A 23,030-nucleotide genomic window follows, 5' to 3' on the forward strand; every position below is an offset into this window, starting at 1 on the left:
GAGACCTTACCATTTCTGTTTCCTAATTGAAGACACATCTAGAAGAGCCTTGGACTACTTCCTATGTATTTGCCTTTTCCAAAAAAAGCCAAGTTAGAGGGACTATTGGTCACTCCCAGACCCAAGCCACTGTTCTAGATTCTGGTATCCTCCTCATGGTGTTCCTAGACACCTTACCATTTCTGTTTCCGAACTGAAGACCCATCTAGAAGAACCTTGGACTACTTCCTATGTGTTTGCCTTTTCCAAAAAAAAGACAAGTTAGAGGGACTATTGGTCACTCCCAGACCCAAGCCACTGTTCTAGATTATTATACCCTCCTCATGGTGTTCCTAGAGACCTTACCATTTCTGTTTCTGAACTGAAGAACCATCTAGAAGAGCCTTGGACTACTTCCTATGTATTTGACTTTTCCAAAAAAAGACAAGTTTAGAGGGACTATTGGTCACTCCCAGACCCAAGCCACAGTTCTAGATTCTGGTATGCTCCTCATGGTGTTCCTAGAGACCTTACCATTTCTGTTTCCGAACTGAAGAACCATCTAGAAGAACCTTGGACTACTTCCTATGTATTTGACTTTTCCAAAAAAAAAAAAAGCCAAGTTAGCCTTTGTCTAAAAAGCCAAGTTAGAGAGGATACTGGTCACTCTCCGACCCAAGGCATCTGTTACTACTGCCTTTAAATTTAATTTGGAATTCAGGAACCAGTCTAGGAGCCAGCTCCATTGACCACAACGAGAGAAAACCTCAAGAGTTGGGCATCAGCTTTAATTTTTAAGGAGCCTTTGGCTTTGTTTCTCCTGGGATTTCTTGCATATTATATTGTTACCAATTTAAGTTCCTTTAGTGTTGCACTTCTACACCTTCCCAAATTGGTTTTCTCTACTCTCGACACTTTTTTTTTAGATTTTAGATCTAACCATTATGGCAGAATTTTGGATATTGTTTCGGAAAATTGGTAAAGCCGTGTGAATCGCATGTATCTTTTTGCATCTACTATTAAATAAAATACTTTTTTTTTTTTCTACCAATGCTGAATTGATACATTTGTATCCATCAGAGTTGTTATCTAGAATGAAACAAGAATTTGGATTCTGTATCATAACTATGACTGCATCCCAGCCTTGGATACATGTTTAATTCTACCAATTTGAAGCTTTGGAAATATTTAGGTTCCGATCAGTTTAGGATTAATTAATCTGAGCCGTTGACCTCTGGATATAATTTGACGCTTTACTTCACAATCCGGTGAGATTGTCCTGCTCTCCTGTTTTCATAATTGATCGTTTTATTGAAGACCACTTCTATGGCTTGGAACTCTTCCTCTTTTTGGCTTCCATTCACCTGCAGACTCCGGTAGTACCCATCGGTGGTTTTTACGCTTTTGCCTGCACTTGGCCAACCGGGACCTTTCAGGAGAGTTTGTAAAGATGGAAGACTCGCAGCTGCCCTCAGGGTTACTGGAGATCTGTGTGCTGGTTGGGGCTTCCACAGACAAACTGAGAGAGATCAACAAGGTAAGCTGAGCCGGACGTCATGTTGTGATGGCTTTCTGAATGCAGTTTCACTTTAGAAAAAAAAAATTCTAACAAAAGAGCTGATACATTATTTAGAGGAGACAGCAGATGGGTGGTGCAGAGAGTGTATTTTTTTTTTTTTTTCTACCCCCCTCAAAATTGTGAGTTTACACTGCAGAGGGAAATGTTCTTCATTTTTTTTTTTTTTTTTTTTTTTTTCTACCGGTGTTGATCCCATCAGCTTGCCAGAGACTTCCATTAACCTCCCTAGCGGTATTCCCGAGTGTAGCTCGAGGTTAAATTTCAGTGCCAAAAGTGGTAGCCCGGAGGCAACACTCAGGGTACCGCTAAGGAGATCGCTGGATCCTGTAAGAGAGGGTACTCACCTTGTCTCCGGCCCGGCAGTGTGCGGTGGCCGGATCTTCCCGATGTTCTGTGCCCCGGCATCCGTCTCCTGCGACGTGAAGTTCACAGGGGGGTGGAACCGGCGGCAAATTCAAACAGTAAAACACACCAAACACACTGATACAATGCAAAATAAAAAAAAAATCACATTAGATTGCCCCCCAGTGCCCTTTCCTGCAGTTTTACTGTACTATATATATATATATATATATATATATATATATATATATATATATATATATATATATATATATATATATATATATATATTAGTGTGTGTGTGTATGTATATGTGTATATGTATGTGTGTGTGTGTATATATATATATATATATATATATATATATATATATATATATATATATATATATATATATATATATACAGACTTTAATTTATTTATAGTTATTTATTATATTATAATTTATGATTTTGTGTTTCAAATTTTATCATACCCGAGATGTTATAAAGAAGAACGCACAGTAAAAAAAAAAAAAAAAAAAAAAAATCATATGTAAATAGTTGGTTTGGGCTGCTCCATTCTTAAGAATTACATGCAAAATAATGGTACCGCTTTCAGCACCTAAAATCGGAAACAATCATACCGCCAGGGAGGTTAAAGCGGATTTCCGGCCTCAAATACCTTTTTTTTAACTAAAAATACCCCTATAATACTAATCCATCGCCCTTTACAGAACCGCTATTCTCATACTTACAAGGTGTACAGTATTGGATTTTAGTCAAAATCTTACTTTTAAAAACGCTGGGCACGGCCATCTTAGACGTGGGCATCTGAAGCCGCAGTGTAATCTGCTGTGTCCTTCTTCCTGATTCCAAGGAGTAGTCTGGGAGTTCTTCCTGATTCCAGCCTCCTGGGAGTGATGACAAACACGCAATGCAAAGGCGGAAGTGATGTCAGTGGCCGTGGCCACAGAGGGGGGAGAAGGAGGAAGTACAATCAAAGATGCCCTGAAAATAAGGGAAGGGACCCCCGAAAAAAATTGAAAATGCCCAATTGTTGATCAGCATAGCGAGCACTTCAGGAATCACTAAAGTTGCAAAATAGGCCGGAACTCCGCTTTAAAGTATAATTTAGGGGTAAAACATTGTTTACCTTTTGGAGATGCGATAGAACTCCTGTCAGGTTTTTATTGCTTTCTGGGTTCCCCTCTATTTTAGGGATCGACCAATTATCGGCAAAGCCGATATATCGAGGGGCGATATGCACTTTCCCCGATATATCGGAATCGGCCCAGGAGGTTACCAATATTGCTGATATTTCAGGAAAGTGCTTGTCCCGGAGTGATGCCTGCAGCTAGAGGCATCATCCCGATACCGGCGTCCATAGCCAACGGTCGGTTGTCTTGTAATGACAACTGATGCGGCAAACTATCCCCACTTGTTTGACTCCAAACATGTGGGGATAGTTTGGTCCCCTCCATTTTTTTTCTTTCTTTATCTTTTGACACTTTTACTTTTGGTGCATTTATTTTTCACTCCTGACAAAGTTTATTTACTAAGCGAAACCTTTAGACCCCGTTCAGACTGCGGCGACACGACTTGGTGGGGCGACCTGTGAAGTCGCGGTGCACAGCTCGCACCGCGACCTCGGCGCGACATGCACGGACTTCATATCATTGAAGTCAATGCAAGTCGCCTCCAGGTCGCCCCAAAGTAGTACAGGACCCTTTTTCTAAGTCGGAACGACTTGTGTCTCTCCTATTAGAACGGGTCCTGTGCTAATCAATGGCGAGCGACCCACCGCGACTTGTCAGGCGACCAAGTCGCGCTAGTGTAAATGGACCCTTAGAGTTTTCGTTTTTTGGGAGCACTACTATGATTTGGAATACAGCATGGTTTGTGGGGAGGGTGTTTCTTTAGGGTTGGCAGGCTTTACCAGTGATTATAGCATTTTCGTTTTTTTGATTAGGCAGGCTTGATCACCCGCTGCTATCCGATTCCGATCCTGTCCATGAAATCCGGACGCATGGAAACCCGATTTTTTTCCATCCGTCTGGAAGATGGGATCAGATGAGAACGGACAGGCGGTCCGTTTTCATCCGATCTCCCCATAGAGGAGAGCAGGGATCTGCCTGATCGGCGGATCGATACCCCGCAGTGGATAGCTTTGCTATAAGGCCCTGTTCACTCCTGATTGTTTTTCAGCTCGTAAAACGCTCATCTCTGAAGTCTCAAAACGCCCAACAAGCAAAATCCCATTCATTTCAATGGCCCCTGTTCACATCTTTTTGAAGCAAAACGCCTGAAGTTCAAAAAAGTACATGAGCTTCTTTTTTGGCAGATTACAAGCGTTTTTGTTAGATGTCAATGCCTTCCTCCAAACACCTGCAAAAGACGGCTGAAAAATGCCTGAAAATGATACTCAGGTGTGAATGGAGCCTAAGAGAAGATATTTAGGATAGATATGAGCCTGAGGCTCCATTCATACCTGAGTGCATCGTTTTCAGGTGTTTTTTCAGGTGTTTTTTTTGCAGGTGTTTGGAGGAAGGCATTGAGATCTAACAAAAACATCTGTAATCTTCCAAAAAAGAAGCTCATGTACTTTTTTGAGCTTCAGGCGTTTTGCTTCAGGTGACAAAACACTCATATGTGAACAGGGGCCATTGAAATGAATGGGATTTTGCTTGTTGGATGTTTTGAGACTTCAGAGATGAGCACTTTATGAGCTGAAAAATGCTCAGGTGTGAACAGGGCCTTATAGCTTTCAGTGTCATTTATTAGATAGACTTAATGAGAAGGAGGAGCAAGCATAACCAGTGGTGTGCAGCTACCTAGACTTCTATAGACCATCTAGTCTAATCTAATCTTAGGAACTATTTGATTATAGATATAGACATTATAGATGGATATTATATATCACCAGTATAGATGGACTGGGTAATGTGTTAGGATCTATACTGGTATGGACTGGGTAATGTGTTAGGATCTATACTGGTATGGACTGGGTAATGTGTTAGGATCTATACTGGTATGGACTGGGTAATGTGTTAGGATCTATACTGATATGGACTGCGTAATGTGTTGGGCTCTATACTGGTATGGTTTGGGTAATGTGTTAGGATCTATACTGGTATGGTTTGGGTAATGTGTTAGGATCTATACTGGTATGGACTGGGTAATGTGTTAGGATCTATACTGGTATGGACTGGGTAATGTTTTAGGATCTATACTGGTATGGACTGCGTAATGTGTTGGGATCTATACTGGTATGGACTGCGTAATGTGTTGGGATCTATACTGGTATGGACTGCGTAATGTGTTGGGATCTATACTGGTATGGACTGCGTAATGTGTTAGGATCTATACTGGTATGGACTGGGTAATGTGTTAGGATCTATACTGGTATGGTTTGGGTAATGTGTTAGGATCTATACTGGTATGGACTGGGTAATGTGTTAGGATCTATACTGGTATGGACTGGGTAATGTTTTAGGATCTATACTGGTATGGACTGCGTAATGTGTTGGGATCTATACTGGTATGGACTGCGTAATGTGTTGGGATCTATACTGGTATGGACTGGGTAATGTGTTAGGATCTATATTGGTATGGACTGGGTAATGTGTTGGGCTCTATACTGGTATGGACTGGGTAATGTGTTAGGATCTATACTGGTATGGACTGGGTAATGTTTTAGGATCTATACTGGTATGGACTGCGTAATGTGTTGGGATCTATACTGGTATGGACTGGGTAATGTTTTAGGATCTATACTGGTATGGACTGCGTAATGTGTTAGGATCTATACTGGTACAGGCTGGCTAATGTTATAGGAATTAAAGGATGCCACATCGTTTGATGGAAATGAAAATGATCACCCTACAGTGGGCTGAATTCAAAGACACCCCGAAAATCAAAGTGAGAAAACGGATGCAGCAGGCTCGTCCATTTTGCTGAAATTTTATTGCAGTAACTCAGAATGCTCCTCAGTAGTTTGTATGGCCCCCACGTGCTTGTATGCATGTCTGACAACGTTGGGGCATTCTCCTAATGAGAGGATGGAAGGTGTACTGGGTATTTCCTCCCAGATCTGGACCAGGGCATCACTGAGCTCCTGAACAGACTGAGGTGCAACCTGGTGGTGTCAGATGGACCGAAACATAATGTCCCAGAGGTGTTCTATTGGATTTAGGTCAGGTGAGCGTGGGGTTCATTCAATGGTATCAATTCCCTCATCCTCCAGGAACTGGCTGCATACTCTCACCACATGAGGCTGGGCATTGTCGTGCACCAAGAGGAACCCAGGACCCACTGCACCAGTGTAGGGTCTGATAATGGGTCCAAGGATTTCATCCCGATACCTAATGGCAGTCAGGGTACCAAAAATACATTGCAGAATACATATTGGAATAAATTGATGAAGACTTTTTTTTATTTTTCTTTTATTTTTCTTTTACATTTTTTTTTTTTTTTTTTTTATTGGATGTGTTTTATAGCAGAAAGTAAAACATACATATATATATATATATATATATATATATATATATATATATATATATATATATATATATATATATATATATATATATATATATATATATATATATAAAATATATATATTTTTTTTTTAATTGTCGCTCCTTTTTGTTTTGCTTTATAATGCAAAAAAATTAAAACCACAGAGAAGGAAAGCTCTATTTATGGGGGGGAAAAAAGGACATAAATTTTATTTGGGTACAGCATCGCACGACCGCGCAATTGTCCGTTTAAAATAACGCAGTGCTGTATCTCAAAAAATGGCGTGGTCATTAAGGGGGTAAAACCTTCTGGGACTGAAGTGGTTAACATACATTAGTTGCTGAGAGGAAGACTTCTGTGTTTGTTTTTTTCCCTTAGGCCTCTTTCACATGGGTCCGTTCTGCTCAGTGGGGATCGATCCGCCGATCCCCGCTGAGCAGGCAAATTAAAGCTCTGTCTCCTCTCTGTGTGCAGAGACAGCTGTCAGATCCCTGCTCTCCTCTATGGGGGAATCGGATGAGAACGGACCGCCTGTCCATTCTCATCCGATCCGATCCGATCTGCCAGACGGATGGAAAATAGGGTTTCCATCTGTCCGGATTTGACGGATCGGATGTCAGCGGACATGTCTCCGCTGACATCCGCTGCCCCATAGAGATGCATGGGGCATCCGTTCAGATCCGCCTGAAAAACTGACAGGCGGATCTGAACGGTCCGCATGTGTGAAAGGGGCCTAGAAGTGATATTAGATCTTTTTGCTTTTTTTTTTTTTTAAATATTTAACATGTTATACTTCCCTCCTCTGTGCAATTGGTTTTGCACAGAGCAGCCCCGATCCTCCTCTTCACGGGTACCCCTCCGTTCTGTCGCTCCTGGCTCCTCCTGCCTCCACCTCCTTTGAGTACCCCCTAAGGAAGCGGATTGCTAAGGGGATGACTCGGACGAGCTCGATACCCGGCCCTGCTGGCTGTGTCCAGAGAGACTTTGCCCTGCTCCCCCGTTCCCTTATCATAGGATTTGATGTGCAGGAGCAAGAGCCAATGGATCCCACTGCACTTAATCTGCATTGTGAGGAGGAAGAGAGAAAAGAGAACTGCTTCTTTCCTGCACAGTGCTGGATCAAGATGGGGCTCAGGTGAGTATAAAGGAGGGGGGGGGTCTGGGAGGGTATCTTCGTTGCAAGTTTTTTACCTTTTTATGCAGAGAATGCATGATTGTAAAAAATCTTAAGGGCTCTTTCACACTGTCCGTCCGTCAGCGGACTCCGTTTATCTCAGCGGGGAATCAATCCGCCGATCCTCCGCTGAGTAGGAGGATGACAGCTGTTCTCCGAGCTGTGTGCGGAGACACAGCTGTCAGTTCCCCATGCATCTCTATGGGGGAATCGGATGGGAATGGACCGTCTGGACGGATGCAAAATAGGGTTTCCATCTGTCCAGATTTGACGGATCGGATCGGATGTCAGCGGACATGTCTCCGCTGCCCCATAGGGATGCATGGGGGGGACCGTTCAGATCCGCCAAAAAAAACGGGACAGGCGGATCTGAACTGTCCGCCTGTGTGAAAGGGGCCTTAGGCTTTAAACCACTTTAAAGGCCCATTATAGGGAAAAATATTGTATGCGATTTAATACCTGTAATGATAGTATTCACTACATGCATTTCTTTTTTATTTCAGAGCACTTCTTATCTTTTCCATGTTTAACCGCTTGCCGACTGCTCACAGTATATTTACTGCAGCGGTCAGCCCCTCACAGGCAGAGTGACGTAGGTCTATGTCGCTAGCCTGTGAGGCTCTGGGGAGCGAGCGCGTGCCGCCAAAGGCGCGCTCCCACGCGGTCACAGACCCCCCCCCCCCCCCGCGTGTGACCGGCGGACCCGATGTCCGCCGTTCACTCGGCGATCGTCGGTGGAGAGGGAGAAAGTCAGGCGGCTAATGTAAACAAAGCCCCCTGTCATTCTCCCCTGTGTAAGAATAGTGATCCTACGGTTCTACTATGTAGGACCGTTGATCACTGTTCCTACAGCTCAAGCCACAGCCAATCACAGTTAGAAGCACGCCCCTAGGGACACACACAGCCCCTCCCTCTCAAAGTTAACCCCTTAACTGCCAGTGTCATTATTACAGTAACAGTGCATATGTATAGCACTGATTACTGTAGTAATGTCACTGGTAACCCCAAAAGTGTTAAAAATGTCAGTCAAGAGTCCGATCTGTCCGCCGCAATGTCGCAGTACCGCAAAAAAAATCTCAGATCGCCATTACGCGTTAAAAAAAAAAAAACAACAAAAATGACAAAAATCTTTCCCTTTGTTAGTAAACGCGATAACTTTTGTGCAAACCAATCAAAATACGCATTTTGCGATTTATTTTTTATTTTTTTTACCAAACCTATGTAGCATCAAACAAATTGGCCGAAAATGTTAAAAAATTTTGATTTTTTACATTTTTTTTTTTTGGGGAATTTCATATAAAAAAAAAATGTGAAAAATATTTTTATTTTTGCAAAATTGACGCTCTTTTTTTGTTTATAGCGCAAAAAGTAAAAAATCGCACAGGTGATCAAATACCACCAAAAGAAAGCTCTGTTTGTGGTTAAAAAAGGACGTCAAATTAGTTTAGGTACAGCTTCGCACGACCGCGCAATTGTCCGTTAAAGTCACGCAGTGCCGACTTGCAAAATACCCCTGGTCAGGAAGGGGGTAAAATCTTCCGGGGCTTAAGTGGTTAAAAGAGGACAAAAGTGACTATTACAGGGGTTGGACATAATGGGGTGCTTATAATGGTCAGCCTTTATTTAAAGGGTAACTGCACTTTCGTGGGGGAAAAAAATTGCAAATAAAGAAAAAAAACAATGTAGCGTATACAATTGTGACACAAATCATATTGTGATTGAATGTTATTTAAAATGACCTTTCCTTTTCAATCTGCAGCCGCTGTAATTATTATAAAAATGCAATATGGCCGCCTGGAGCTGTTCTGTACACAGAATGTATACTGACCACACCCCAGAAACATAATTTCCTGCTTGTGTGATTGGCTCACCAATTTTCCCAGAAGTCTGCACTAAGATACAAGTCAGATTTCTGGCATCCCCTGCAACATAAATGTCATTTTTTTGGTGAGATACTCCCAATAGGAACACGTCTAAAGGGATGTAGGCCCAGCAGATTTCCTCATTAGTGCCCTGAAGCTGCACAGCTGATTGATAATTTACGAAACCACTCCCATTTGACCCACTCAGCACAGAGGAACAAACAATGATTTCTTCAGAATAACAAAAGGAAGGAATCTGCAACAAAGTTTGTTATAATCCTTGCAATGTACAGAGATCACCCAGAGGGGGATGTTTTTTTCTCAACAAACGTGGAGTTACGCTTTAAATAGTTCAGGGTTCATTCTCACCATTGGGCCGCATTGATCAGCGTAGCTCCAAAGGACAAGGCAGACGGCCTCTTTTATATATTGTGACAGTTCAGTCGGTATGCGCTGTAAGAAGGAAAAAAAAGAGGAAGGCAACGTTTTGTTGCAACATTCTGCAGCGCTTGCTGAGTTGAGATAATAAAAATAAGTTAAAAAAAACCCCCACAATGTGGCACAAGGCAACAATGCACCGCAGAGCTCATCGCTGAGATGTCAACAAGCTGGAGTTTGAGACCCTCATGGGGGGAGGGGGGAATAAAGTAATTTTCTTTTGTTCAGCCAGCAGGTTTAACCACTTGCCGACCGCTCACATTGAGGGTACTGCGGCAAAGCAGCTCCCTATCGTCCAGCGACGTAGACCTACGTCGCTGGACTCCTCCCCTTCTCAGCGGCGCCGGAGGCTCGCTCCCGCCGTATTCAGACACAGCGGGAGTCGGGCCAGAGGAGGAGAGGCGGTGATCACCGCCGCTCTTCCCCGATCGTCGGGGATCGAGTGAGGAAATCCGCCCGCTTGTGTAAACAAAGCGGGCGGATCTCCTCTGTGACAGACAGTGACAGATTACAGGATTCAGCATAGCTGAACCTGCGATCTGTGTCTGTGTCACACAATCCCCTCCCCCCACACACGTCAGTAAGCACCAGGCATACATTTAACCCCTTGATCACCAATAAAGTTAACCCCTTCCCTGCCAGTGTCATTATTACAGTAACAGTGCATATTTATAGCACTGATTACTGTAGTAATGTCACTGGTAACCCCAAAAGTGTCAAAAATGTCAGTTAGGGGTCTGATCTGTCCGTCGCAATCCCGCTAAAAATCGCAGATCGCCGCCATTACTAGTAAAATAAACAATAAAAATGACATAAATCTTTCCCGTAGTTTGTAGCTGCAATAACTTTTGCGCAAACCAATCAAAATACGCTTATTGCGATATTTTTTTTTTTTTTACCAAAAATATATAGCAGAAAACAAATTGGCCTAAAATGTTAAATTTTGATTTTTACATTCTTGTTTTTGGGGAATTTCATATAAAAAAATTGTGAAAAATATTGTTATTTTTTTTTCAAAATTGTCGCTCTTTTTTTTGTTTATAGCGCAAAAAGTAAAAATCGCACAGGTGATCAAATACCACCGAAAGAAAGCTCTATTTGTGGGGGAAAAAAGGACATCAATTTAATTTGGGTACAGCGTCGCACGACCGCGCAATTGTAAGTCAAAGTAACGCAGTGCCGAATCGCAAAATATGGCCTGGTCAGGAATGGGGTAAAATCTTCCGGTCTTAAAGCGGTTAATAATACGCTCATTGAGAATTTTTTTTGTCAAAGACATGTAGCTAAATATATTTTGGCCTAAATATATGACAAAAATTGAATAGATTGGATATTTTTCAACTGTCAAAGTAGAAAATGTCAATTTTTCGCAAAATTTCCGCTATTCTTTTATTAATATCGCAAAAAATGAAAAGCGCAGAGGTGATCAAATACCAGCAAAAGAAAGCTCTGTTTGTGGAAAAAACAGGACGTAAATTTCGTTTGGGTACGGCGTTGCATGACCGCGCAATTGTCAGTTAAAGTCGCACAGTGCCAAGTTGCAAAAAGTGGCCCAGACGTAAAGCAGGAAAATCCTCCGGTGGTAAAGAAAATAACTTGTGTATGGCCAGCTTAAAATGGTTGTAATTTCAGTGAATAGCATTGCTGCCTAGCCCCCCACACTAGGACCTGACTGGCGGGGGGGGGGGGGGGGTGGAGAGAGGAGAGACTCTAAATACAGCAGGATACAGCAGGATGACAGAGGCACGTAAAAAACAACCACGGTATCATGGATCAGCAGCCATGATTACCGTGGTCAGTTTACATAGGGGACAAAGGAGCAGGCAGGATCAACCAGGTTTTTTACAGCATAGAAAGGGACAAAATACACTGCACAAGCACTATGCTATTAGCTGCTTTAAAGGAACAGGATCTTTTTTTTTTTTTTTGGGGGGGGGGGGGGTTACAACCTCCTTAATGCTGGCCATAAATTGCATGTTTGTTTTTTTTTCTCACTCAGTTAGTGGGCTTTAAACTGATTTCTCCATTCAAACAAGTGAGGTAGATGGAGGAATCCTCCCCGCTGAGACATCGTATTCTGACTGTGGGGACTCTGGGGAAAACCTTTGATCAGCGCTGCAGCCACTGATCTAAACATTTTTTTTTCCCAACAAACCCATTCACGATTAATCTATGGCCAGCTTCAGACCACCCCTTCACTACATAATGAACAGCAATGTCACCCTGCTACTGGAAGTGGGGGGGGGGGGAGTAGATTGATAGGAAGGATGAACTGAAAATACCACTAATGGAGGACTAGTGACAGACTTCCATCATTCCATCATATATGTCATTTTTCATTTTGTCACAATGCTTTTGGAACAATCTCTAAGGGCATCTACACAATATTTGTTACTTTTAAGCTAATAATAAATTAAAGGAGAAGTGCTGGATTGAAAAAAAATAAACCAGTGGCCTCCAAATGGGGGCCAGATGTGGCCCTTTGCTTGCTTTTATCTGGCCCTTGGGGCCTTATTCCACCAACTGACACCAGTGATGGGGCATCATTCCCTCTACTGGGATATGAGAAGGTGGAAGCACTTACACACCTGTATTCATTCCCATACTGACACCATCAATGGGGCACTATTCCTCTCATTAAAACCAATTATGAGGTACTGATGCCGGGGCATTTTCTACTACCAATGGCCACAGTCTGGCCCTCCTAAAGCCTGAAGGACAGTAAACCGGCCCCTTGCTTAAAAAGTTTGGAGACCCCTGAAATAAACCAAACCTACCTACCTACCTGCTGCAGTATTGATCCAATGCTGCAAGCTGCCCCCCCCCCCCCAACTGCCTCTAAGCCCGAGAACTGAACAATCACGTAACCACTGATAATTCAGTTATTGGGTCCTCTCACTGTGCAGAGAGCGGTGATATTCAGTCACCGCTCTCTGCTCTGCTCCTGTGGAAAGGGGTGGGGGGGGGGGAGTTTGGCTTTTGCTCCCAGTGGCATTGAGTGGCGGAGCCAGCTGCCGGTTAGGAATCTGGGGGGATTCTGGCATTTTTGTCGGGATCCTCACAAAGATTGGAGTGGGTTTGTGACGTCAGTCGAAGGCAGATTTAGCCCCGCTGTTAGCTGACTCTGGGGGTCACAGGAGCACAAAAGTAAGTGCACTCTTGTGACCCACATGAGAAGTATGCCAAAACAAGCTTTGCCCATACTTCTCCTTTAAATCCCCAGCTGTCAGTTCAGCCAGAGTGTTACAGGAGAACTTTAGTAGCTCAGTTGTAGAGTTGCACAATTCTGGATAAAATGAGGATCACTTTTTTTTTTTTTTGGCTAAAAATAAAAATCATGATTCTCAGCGTAACATCATCTTTCACATTATGCCAAAAAAATTGGGCTAACTTGAATGTTTTGGTTTTTTTTTTTTTTATTTTAATTTAAAGTGTTTTTTCCCCCAAAAAATTGTGTTTGAAAGACTGACATAAAATATTGCAAAGACTGCCATTTAATTCTCTAGAGTTTCTGCTAAAAATAAATAAATATATAAATAAAATATATATTATTTGGGGGTTCTAAGTCCTTTTCTAGCAAAAAAAGCCTAAAAGTGGAACTTCGCTTATATGCTTCCTCCCCCCCCCCCCTCCGCTGCCACATTTGGCACCTTTTGGGGAGGGGGGGGGGGTACCCTTCCGGAATTATTATTATTAAGGATTTCTATAGCGCCAGCAATTTACGCAGCACTTTACAATATTAGAGGGAGACAGTACATATACAAGAGGATTTAGAGGTCCTTGCCCAGAAGAGCTTACAATCTAATGGAATGGTACCCTTCCCACCTCCGGGAGACAGCGCCGTGGCGCTGTCCCTCGGAAGTTCAGCCCCTCTCTTTTTTTTCTCTGGCCTAATGAGGTGACTAATTCTGTTAGTAGTAAGAGATATTAAAGTGTCACTAAACCCGCATTATTAAAAAAAATGTCAATAAATGGTGTATTCCATGCTGTTCATACTCAGTCAGTCACTATGGGATTAATTTTCTGTATTCTGCAGAAAACCTGGTTGATCCTGCTGCTCTCTATCTCCCCCCTCCTGCCCATGTCCCCAATTCAGCCAGGGATTTTGCAGCTGTGGTGGCAACTCTGCACATGCTCTGTTTTCAGTAAGTTTCTATGCTAAACATTTCCTCCTTATCACATCTAAACAGCCCATGTCACACATGTGGGCGAATACACTGTGGTAAATGACAGCCCACTCCCTCCTCCATACCAACTAACAAGCTAAACACAATGTGGGTGGGATATTACATGTAGATTAATGGAGGCTTCACCTCCCTCTTATGCTGGAGGGACGTGACACAGCCTGTGACTGGCCGATATCCGCCCAAACCATGTTATTGCCAAGGAAATAATAAAGAATTGATTTAAAATATACATTTGTATGACAATTTATAACAGTTTATTGATATTCTCACCTCCTTATTCGCATATATATATATATTTATTGAACATGTGACCAGCAGCAGAGGACTAGAAGCTCCTCCTGTTTGTTTCTCTTCAGACAGACTGGGAGAGAGCTGGGTCATGTGACAGCTGGATATCGATTAGGAAAAACTGCCACCATCCACATACAGAAATAGGAACAATGTGCGTTTAGTTTTTAAATTAATTTTCTCACTTGGTTGATGGTGTTAAAATTGCCGACATCCCTTATTGAATCTGTGTGTATATATATATATATATATATATATATATATATATATATATATATATATATATATATATATATATATATATATATATATATATTCTAGATTGTAAGCTCTTACAAGCAGGGCCCTCTGATTCCTCCTGTATTGAATTGTACTGTAACTGTATTGTCTTTCCCACACTGTAAAGCGCTGCGCAAACTGTTGGCGCTATATAAATCCTGTATTATTTATATATATATATATATATATATATATGTGTGTGTGTGTGTGTGTGTAAATGTATTTTTTATTGTTCACAAAAATATAAATTGATCAAAAACAAAAATTCATACACCTACTTGTATATACTCAATAAATGACCTATAATAACACGTCCTAGATCAGGGGTGGCAAACTCAATTTAATCGAGGGCCGAATCGGCAATACGATTGCCCTCAAAAGGGCCGGTTGTATCTGTAAGACCAGATGTTCAGAGCATCCCCTACCCTTACATAAGACGTCAGGAGCCTCCCCATCAGAGGTTGAGTCCCCCACCCTCCCTTACATTACAGTGCACCACTCTTACCTTGTGCTGCTGCTGGGAAGAAGCTGGAGGCATTACTGGAAAGCAGAAAGCACAGGGTCTGGAGGAGGGCTGGAGCTCTCCTGCAGCTGCAGGAGAGGTCCGAGGGCCACATGAAACGGCCTGGAGGGCTGAATTCGGCCCGTGGGCCTTGTGTTTGACACGTGTCCTAGAAAATGCAATATTGCTTAGGAAGTGGTATTTCCCCAGCCACTGCTAGGCACATTCCATGGTAGTTGTAATAACCAAGGATGATTCACAACAAGTGGGGATATCCAATGCATTTTGAATTATGTATCAATAATTTCTTCCTCAGGGATATTATATCCACTTCTGCAACATAAATTGAATTCATTTTAGAAACCAATATATCAAAAATACAAAATATATATGTATAAAAGTTATTTACTTTGCATTAACAATCAATAAATACAATATGCTGACCTTTACTTCTATGCTTCCCTGAGGAAGAAATTTATACGTAATTTGAAACGCGTTGGGATATTCCCTCTTGTTGTGAATCACCCTTGGTTATTACACTTACCATGCAATGTGCCTAGCAGTGGCTGGGGAATATATTTGCCTTTAAAAATCCCATTCAAAGAGGAGATATTTCCATCCATATATACACCGTGTGTGTTTAGTATCACTAGAAGACCCCGTTCACACTGGGGCGACCTGTCAGGCGACCTGGTTGCCTGACAGGTCGCCTTAGGTCGCCTGCCATAGAGAAGCTGTGGACCCGTTCTAATAGGAGCGACACAAGTCACTCCGACTTAGAAAAAGGGTCCGGAGCTTCTTTGGGGCGACCTGGAGCGACCTGCATTGACTTCAATGTTATGAAGTCCGTGCCGGCCGCTCCGAGGTCGCGGTGCGATCTGCGCACCGCGACCTGTGAGGTCGCCCCGGCAAGTCGGATCGCCCCAGTGTGAACGGGGCCTAAAGGTCTGTGAAGCTCGGCCCTGGTGCAGTTGAGTTTTCAGTGTTGCTTGTCTGTAAACAGATGTAACTTTGCCCAGGCACATTGCAGTGTACACATTTCATTCAGTAGATGAATAGCAATTTGTATAACATTGTGTCCTCTCTCTTGATAAATATTTTCTATGCTTCCAGGATATTTGCCTGAACGCGGGTGGCTCACATTTCCTGCATGAGTTTACATGAACGTGATCGCCTTAGATATAAGCAAAGGGGAATTTTTTTTTTCCTCTTAACTACTTGGTGCCCGCGCTATAGCTGAAAGATGGCTACACTGCAGGCTTCCTTTGCCGGGAGGGCGTACATGGATGTCCTCCTGTTCCCGCGCTGCCCCAGAGGGCACGCAGGTGGCGCTGCGCTCTTTGATCGCTGAGTCCTTGGGACTTGGCTGATCACAGATTGGGGTAAGGGGCCAATTACAGCAGGCCCTTTACCACATGATCAGCTGTCAGCCAATGACAGATGATCGCGGAAGTAAACATAAGCTGGTAATCTGCTTTTTTTTTTTTTTCCCCTCACGCCGTCAGCGTGAGGAAAAGAAGAAAGCCGTTAAGCGGCTTCTGTTAGAGGGACATCAATCCCGTTAGTGCGCACCAGTGCTGCTAATCAGTACCGCCAATAAGTGCTCTTCAGTGTCAGTGCCCATCAGTGTCACATATCTGTGCCACCTATCAGCGCCTCATAGTTACATAGTTTGGGAGGTTGAAAAAACACCAGTCCATCCAGTTCAACCTATGATGAGTGCATGTGTGTGTTTTCTGTCGTATACCCCTGTATGGTGTGGTCGTTAAGGTGCCCATCTAATAGTTTTTTTTTTAAACTATCTGCTCCCTGCTGATACCACTGCTTGTGGAAAAGAATTCCACATCCTTACTGCTCTGTCACTTATCAGTGCTGCCTATCAGTGCCCACCAGTGCCACCTCTCCTTGCTGCCCACCAGTGCCGCTTCATCTGTGCCACCTATCAGTGCCCACCAGTGCCACCTCTCCGTGCTGCCCACCAGTGCCGCCTCATCTGTGCCACTTATCAGTGCCCACCAGTGCCACCTCTCCTTGCTGCCCACCAGTGCCACCTCTCCTTGCTGCCCACCAGTGCCGCTTCATCTGTGCCGCCTCATCTGTGCCACTTATCAGTGCCCACCAGTGCCACCTCTCCGTGCTGCCCACCAGTGCCACCTCTCCGTGCTGCCCACCAGTGCCGCCTCATCTGTGCCACCTATCAGTGCCGCCTCATCTGTGCCACTTATCAGTGCCCACCAGTGCCACCTCTCCTTGCTGCCCACCAGTGCCACCTCTCCTTGCTGCCCACCAGTGCCGCTTCATCTGTGCCACCTATCAGTGCCCACCAGTGCCACCTCTCCGTGCTGCCCACCAGTGCCGCTTCATCTGTGCCACCTATCAGTGCCCACCAGTGCCACCTCTCCGTGCTGCCCACCAGTGCCGCCTCATCTGTGCCACCTATCAGTGCCGCCTCATCTGTGCCACTTATCAGTGCCCACCAGTGCCACCTCTCCTTGCTGCCCACCAGTGGCGCTTTATCTGTGCCACCTATCAGTGCCCACCAGTGCCACCTCTCCGTGCTGCCCACCAGTGCCGCCTCATCTGTGCCACCTATCAGTGCCGCCTCATCTGTGCCACTTATCAGTGCCCACCAGTGCCATCTCTCCGTGCTGCCCACAAGTGCCGCCTCATCTGTTCCACCTATCAGTGCCCACCAGTGCCACCTCTCCGTGCTGCCTCATCTGTGCCACCTATCAATGCCACCTATCAGTGCCACCTCATCAGTGAAGGAGAAAAGTTACCTGCTTGCAAAATTTTATAACAATATATTCAATTTTTTTTTTTTTCAAACTGTTTAGCAAAAACAAAATAAAACCAGGGGTGAATAAATCCCACCAAAATAAAGCTCTATTTGCGTGGAAGAAAAAAAGATAAAAATGTCATATGGGTAGAGTGTTGCATGACCGCGCAATTGTCATTCAAAGCGTCAGAGCGCTGAAATCTGAAAATTGACCTGGGCAGGAAGGGGGTATAAGTGCCCAGTAGGCAGGTGGTTAATCATCCCGCTTGAAGAGAAATGCAGGCCATACATGATACATTTTTCTTTTGTTAAACCAGGGAGTTGAACGAAAGAAAATCGATTCCCCCCATCCACACATTTGAAAGGCAAAGACTTCCCGCCATTAGAATACACTCATTGGTGCTGTTGCCAGCGCCACTGATCGATTGAACATTTTCCAACAGGCTGAATGTACAGAAGTTGATTGAGAGGTTGATCTCTGGACAAACAGCCTCCCCAGAGATGGATCGAAATTCATCCAGTCCCTGCTAAACAGACTGAATTTCCCTCTATCTGAGCCCGGCCTTACTGAACTCTGGAAGCTGTGCCCAAAAAGGCAGAGCGGGGACAAAGGACCAGTCCCCAGTATTGCTTGTGGTCTACATGCAGCTTACCATGCATGACTTACCATGCCATTAGGAAGTGTCCACATCACTGCTACCCAAAGAAGGGTCCTGCTGGAAGTAAAGAGAAGATGGGAGGGGCTGCAGTATCACATGATCCACAGGGCATTTAGTTATATTTCCAAAGGGATCCAAGGGGCATTTAGATATTTTGTGTGTGTGTGTATGTATGTGTGTGTGTGTATGTGTATATATATATTTTTTCCTGTAGATGGGGTTTAACCACTTCCCACCCGGCCTATAGGAAAATGACAGCTGGGCGGTAGTTTAATTGTTCTGACGTGATGTCCTTCAGAACAAGCCGCTCGTGCGTTCCTCCAGAGGCGCTCAGACACACTGCATCTCCTTTCAGGGTAAAGAGCCCACGATGTAGGCTCTTTACCATGTGATCAGCTGTGTCCAATCCCAGCAGATCACAGTGTAAATAGGAAGTGCCGGTTATTGGCATTCCTCTCCTCTTCACACTGACAGCATGTGAGTAGAGGACAGCCAATAAGAAGCTTTCCTCACAGGGGGATCTGCAATGATTCAGTGCAGCCTCACCAGCAATGCCTGCCAGTGCCCACCAGCGATGCCAATCAGTGCCCATCATTGCAGCCTATCAGTGCCACCTACCAGTGCCCATGGGTGCTGCATATCAGTGCCACCTCATTAGTGCTGCCTCATCGGTGCCTGTCAGGGCAGCCTCATCAGTGCACATCAGCAAAGGGGAAGATCTGCCTATGGAAACAAGGCAGATCACCATTCTGTCAGTAGGGAAGGCATTGATCCTGTGTTCCTGCGAAGCAACGATCTTTGCCTTCCACTAGTAAAAGCACCTCCCCTACAGTAAACAAACACTGGCTAGGAACACATTTTAACCCTTTGATTGCCCCTAAAAATATGCACAGTTGCTGTACTAATGACACTGGCTGGGAAGGGGTTAACCTCACCGTTTTAGTGTCAATGGTCCCCAAAAAGTGTCAGTTCGTGTCCGATTTGTCTGCCCAAATGTTGCAGTCCCCCTATAAGTTGCTGATCGCCGCCATTACTAGTATAAATTAAATAAAAATTCCATAGTTTGTAGACACAATAGCTTTTGTGCAAACCAATCAATATGCGCCTATTGGGATTTTTGTTTACCAAATATAAGTAGCTGAATACACATTGGCCTAATTTGATAAAGAAATTTTAGATTTTTTTTTTTTTTAATTGGGTATGTTTTATTAGAAAGTAAATTTTTTTTTTTTTTTTTTTTTTTTTCAAAATTTGTTTTTAGTGCCAAAAAACAAACCCCACAGGTGATCAAATACCACCAAAGGAAAGCTCTATTTGTGGGGAAAAAAAAGTACATCAATTTTATTTGGGTACAGCATCGCACGACTGCACAACTGTCAGTTAAAGTAACGCAGCGCGGTATCGCAAAAAAAGGCCTGGTCATGAAGGGGGGTAAATCTTCCAGAGGTCAAGTGCTTAATGGGCTGCTCCAAAAGGGGCCGCTTGGGAAGGCACCAAAAAAAAAGAGCAATGCCTGTTTGGATGCACCTTATGGTGTGAACGAAACCTTACCGCAGTGATGGTGAACCTTGGCGCCCAAGCTGTTTTGGAACTACATTTCCCATGATGCTCTACTACACTGCAGAATGCATGAGCATCATGGGAAATGTAGTTCCAAAACATCTGGGGTGCCAAGGTTCGCCATTACTGCCCTAGAGCAATGATGGCGAACCTTAGCACCCAAGGTGTTTTGTAACTACATTTCCCATGATGCTCATTCACTCTGCAGTGTAGTGGAGCATCATAGGAATTGTAGTTCCAAAACATCTGGGGTGCCAAGGTTCACCATCACTGCTCTAGGGAATGTTCTATCCCCTGCCAGTTCTTTTTGCCATCTCCTGGATCTTTGGGGAGGAAATACCTTCAAAGGGAGGGAATCCCTTGTCACCAGAAGTAGTGTCCCCATTGGAAAAAACTCCTGTTGTGAACAGCCAAAATTGGGAATTTTTACCATTTTCACTCTCTGTGGTAATATTCACCAAGACAAATAGAGAGAGTGAATCTCCCTAATGGGGACACAGACAGCAATAAAAACCTGACAGGGGCTCTAATCCCTCTCCACTCTATCCAATACTAAAATAAATGTTGGCTGTTTTTGCTTTAACCTTTTGGGGAGGCTTTGTTTTAGGAAGTGATTCACAACCGGCTGCCACATCTTTTGGGAGTTTCTCCTGTTATATATTATTATTATATTGCAGCTTCTACTCCTCCATGTAATCTCTTGGCTCACCTTGGCAGGTAGCAGATCGTGTACAAACACTCTTATCATTGCTCGCTCGGTTTCCACATGATCCAGTTGTTGACTTTTGTCCACAGGGTACTTTTTAAAGCCCTTGAATGAAGCAAGTCAGGGTCATTGAGTCCTAATAAGCGGCATGGGTAGCGCAGTGGCTAAGGGGTTAGCACCCCTGCCTGACAGCACTGGGGTTGTTGGTTCGAATCTCAACCAGCACCCCTGCCTGACAGCACTGGGGTTGTTGGTTCGAATCTCAACCAGCACCCCTGCCTGACAGCACTGGGGTTGTTGGTTCAAATCTCAACCAGCACCCCTGCCTGACAGCACTGGGGTTGTTGGTTCGAATCTCAACCAGCACCCTTGCCTGACAGCACTGGGGTTGTTGGTTCGAATCTCAACCACGACTCTACTTGCCTGGAGTTTGCATGTTCTCCCTGTGCCTGTGTGGGTTTCCTCTGGGTGCCCTGGATTCTTCCCACACTCCAGAGACATGCTGGTAGGTTAATCGTCTCCTAGCTAAATACGCCCTATGTGAGTTAAAGTGGTTGTAAAGCCACTCTTATAACTTGTACCTATAGGTAAGCCTTTAACCACTCTAACCCCGCCCACCGTACATTTACTGCGGCACTCAGCCGCTGCTGGGCAAAGCGACGTAGCCCTACGTCCCTCACTCAGGAGACTGTAGGAGGCGAGCGCGCGCCACCGGCGGCGCGCTCCCGCCCCCGCTCTTTCCCTGGGGAGCCAGCGCGTGTGATCGGCGGCTCAGAGGTGATCAAATACCACCAAAAGAAAGCTCTAAAAAAGGAAATCAATTTTATTTGGGTACAGCGTCACATGACTGCGTCTGTCCATAAACGATGGAGAAATTTTTTAATTATTTTTTCCTTTTTTTTAGCAGAATGTAAACTTTTTTTTTTTTCAAAATTGTCTTTTTTCTTTTTTTTTTGTACATCGCACAAAAAATAAAAATCCCAGAGGTGTTCAAATTCCACGAAAAGAAAGCTCTATTTGTGGGGAAAAAAAAGGAAATCCATTTTATTTGGGTACAGCGTCGCAGCAATTGCCAGTTAAAATAACGCAGTGCCGTATTTCAAAAAATGGCCTGGTCATGAAGGGGGGTAAACCTTCCGGGGCAGAAGTGGTTCATTTGTTCTGATAAAAAAGAGGTTTAGGCCTTGCACCAGCAGAATAATCTGCAGGGATATCCGTAGACCATAGGGAGGGATACGGCCCAACAAGGGGACTGCTAATTTTGTTCTGTAATTTTGAGGATGAAAAACACCCAAATAAGTAAATTTTCAGAACCTCCTTTTGTCTCTATCCTGGGTTGGGTCAAGCTCACAGGTTAAGCAATTGTAATTTTTTCCCATATAAAGCAAAAAGACCTTCAGCAGCCTCTCCCAGGATGGGCTCTGGATCAGAATTTTGTTACTGACCCTGCCTGGGTGCAATTATGGGTCTATTTGCTCTATATGGGGAAACTTACAATTGCTTAACCTGTCAGCTTGACCCTACTCGGGAAAGAGACAAAAGGGGGTTCGGAAATCTCCTTTTTTTTGGGTGCTCCTTCATCCTCAAAACAAAATTAGCAGCCACCTGGTTGGGGCCTCCCTATGGTCTACTGATATCCTCATGGATTATTCTGCTGGTGCAAGATCTAAACTCCTTTTTTGTGACTTTACACGCAGTATTTCTAAAGCAGACTTTTTCAACCAGGGTGCCTTGAGGTTTCTTCACGGTGCCTTGGCAAAATACCTAAAAACTGCCCCAAAATTGTATGCAAGTTAGCAGGGGGATGAAGCCTGCCTTTTAGGTACAAAAAGCCACAGGTTTTTATGGTGCACCATTGTGACCTAACCACCAGTGATGTCATCAGTTGATAAGGAGGATGTTGGTTGTCTGCATAGCATCCTTTGCTGACCCTCCCCTGCCTCTCTCCCTCAGCACTGGGGTCACATTAGCTGAGTAATGTAAAAAAAACTGAGGGAAAGGAGAAACATTGGAATACTAGTCATTACCCGTGTGCAAAAGTGTTTTGGATTTTGAAGAATAAATCACCTGTAACATTTGGTGTCCTATGTGTGTGGAGGTTGATGTATTATGTACAACTATTAGAATCGTTTTTTACATTTTAAAATGGGGTGCCTCGAGATTTTCCAAAATTTTAAAGGGTGCCTTGACTGAAAAA

At 43.9% G+C, this 23,030-nt stretch overlaps 1 protein-coding gene across 1 annotated transcript in view; it reads left to right on the plus strand.

Moving 5' to 3' along the window:
- Positions 1-1,291: 1,291 nt before the first annotated feature.
- The window catches only part of DENND3 (DENN domain containing 3), a gene marked incomplete at its 3' end in the record, with an annotated part of 300,261 nt that continues 278,522 nt past the window's right edge, over positions 1,292-23,030 (plus strand). The window contains exon 1 of the mRNA XM_082257394.1: positions 1,292-1,516. Coding sequence (XP_082113520.1) covers positions 1,430-1,516 — 87 coding nt within the window. The 5' untranslated portion in view covers positions 1,292-1,429. The remainder of the gene's footprint in view (positions 1,517-23,030) is intronic.

This window comes from Pelophylax lessonae, assembly GCF_965119305.1.
Source record: "Pelophylax lessonae genome assembly, chromosome: 5".
Classification (NCBI taxonomy): Eukaryota; Metazoa; Chordata; class Amphibia; order Anura; family Ranidae; genus Pelophylax; species Pelophylax lessonae.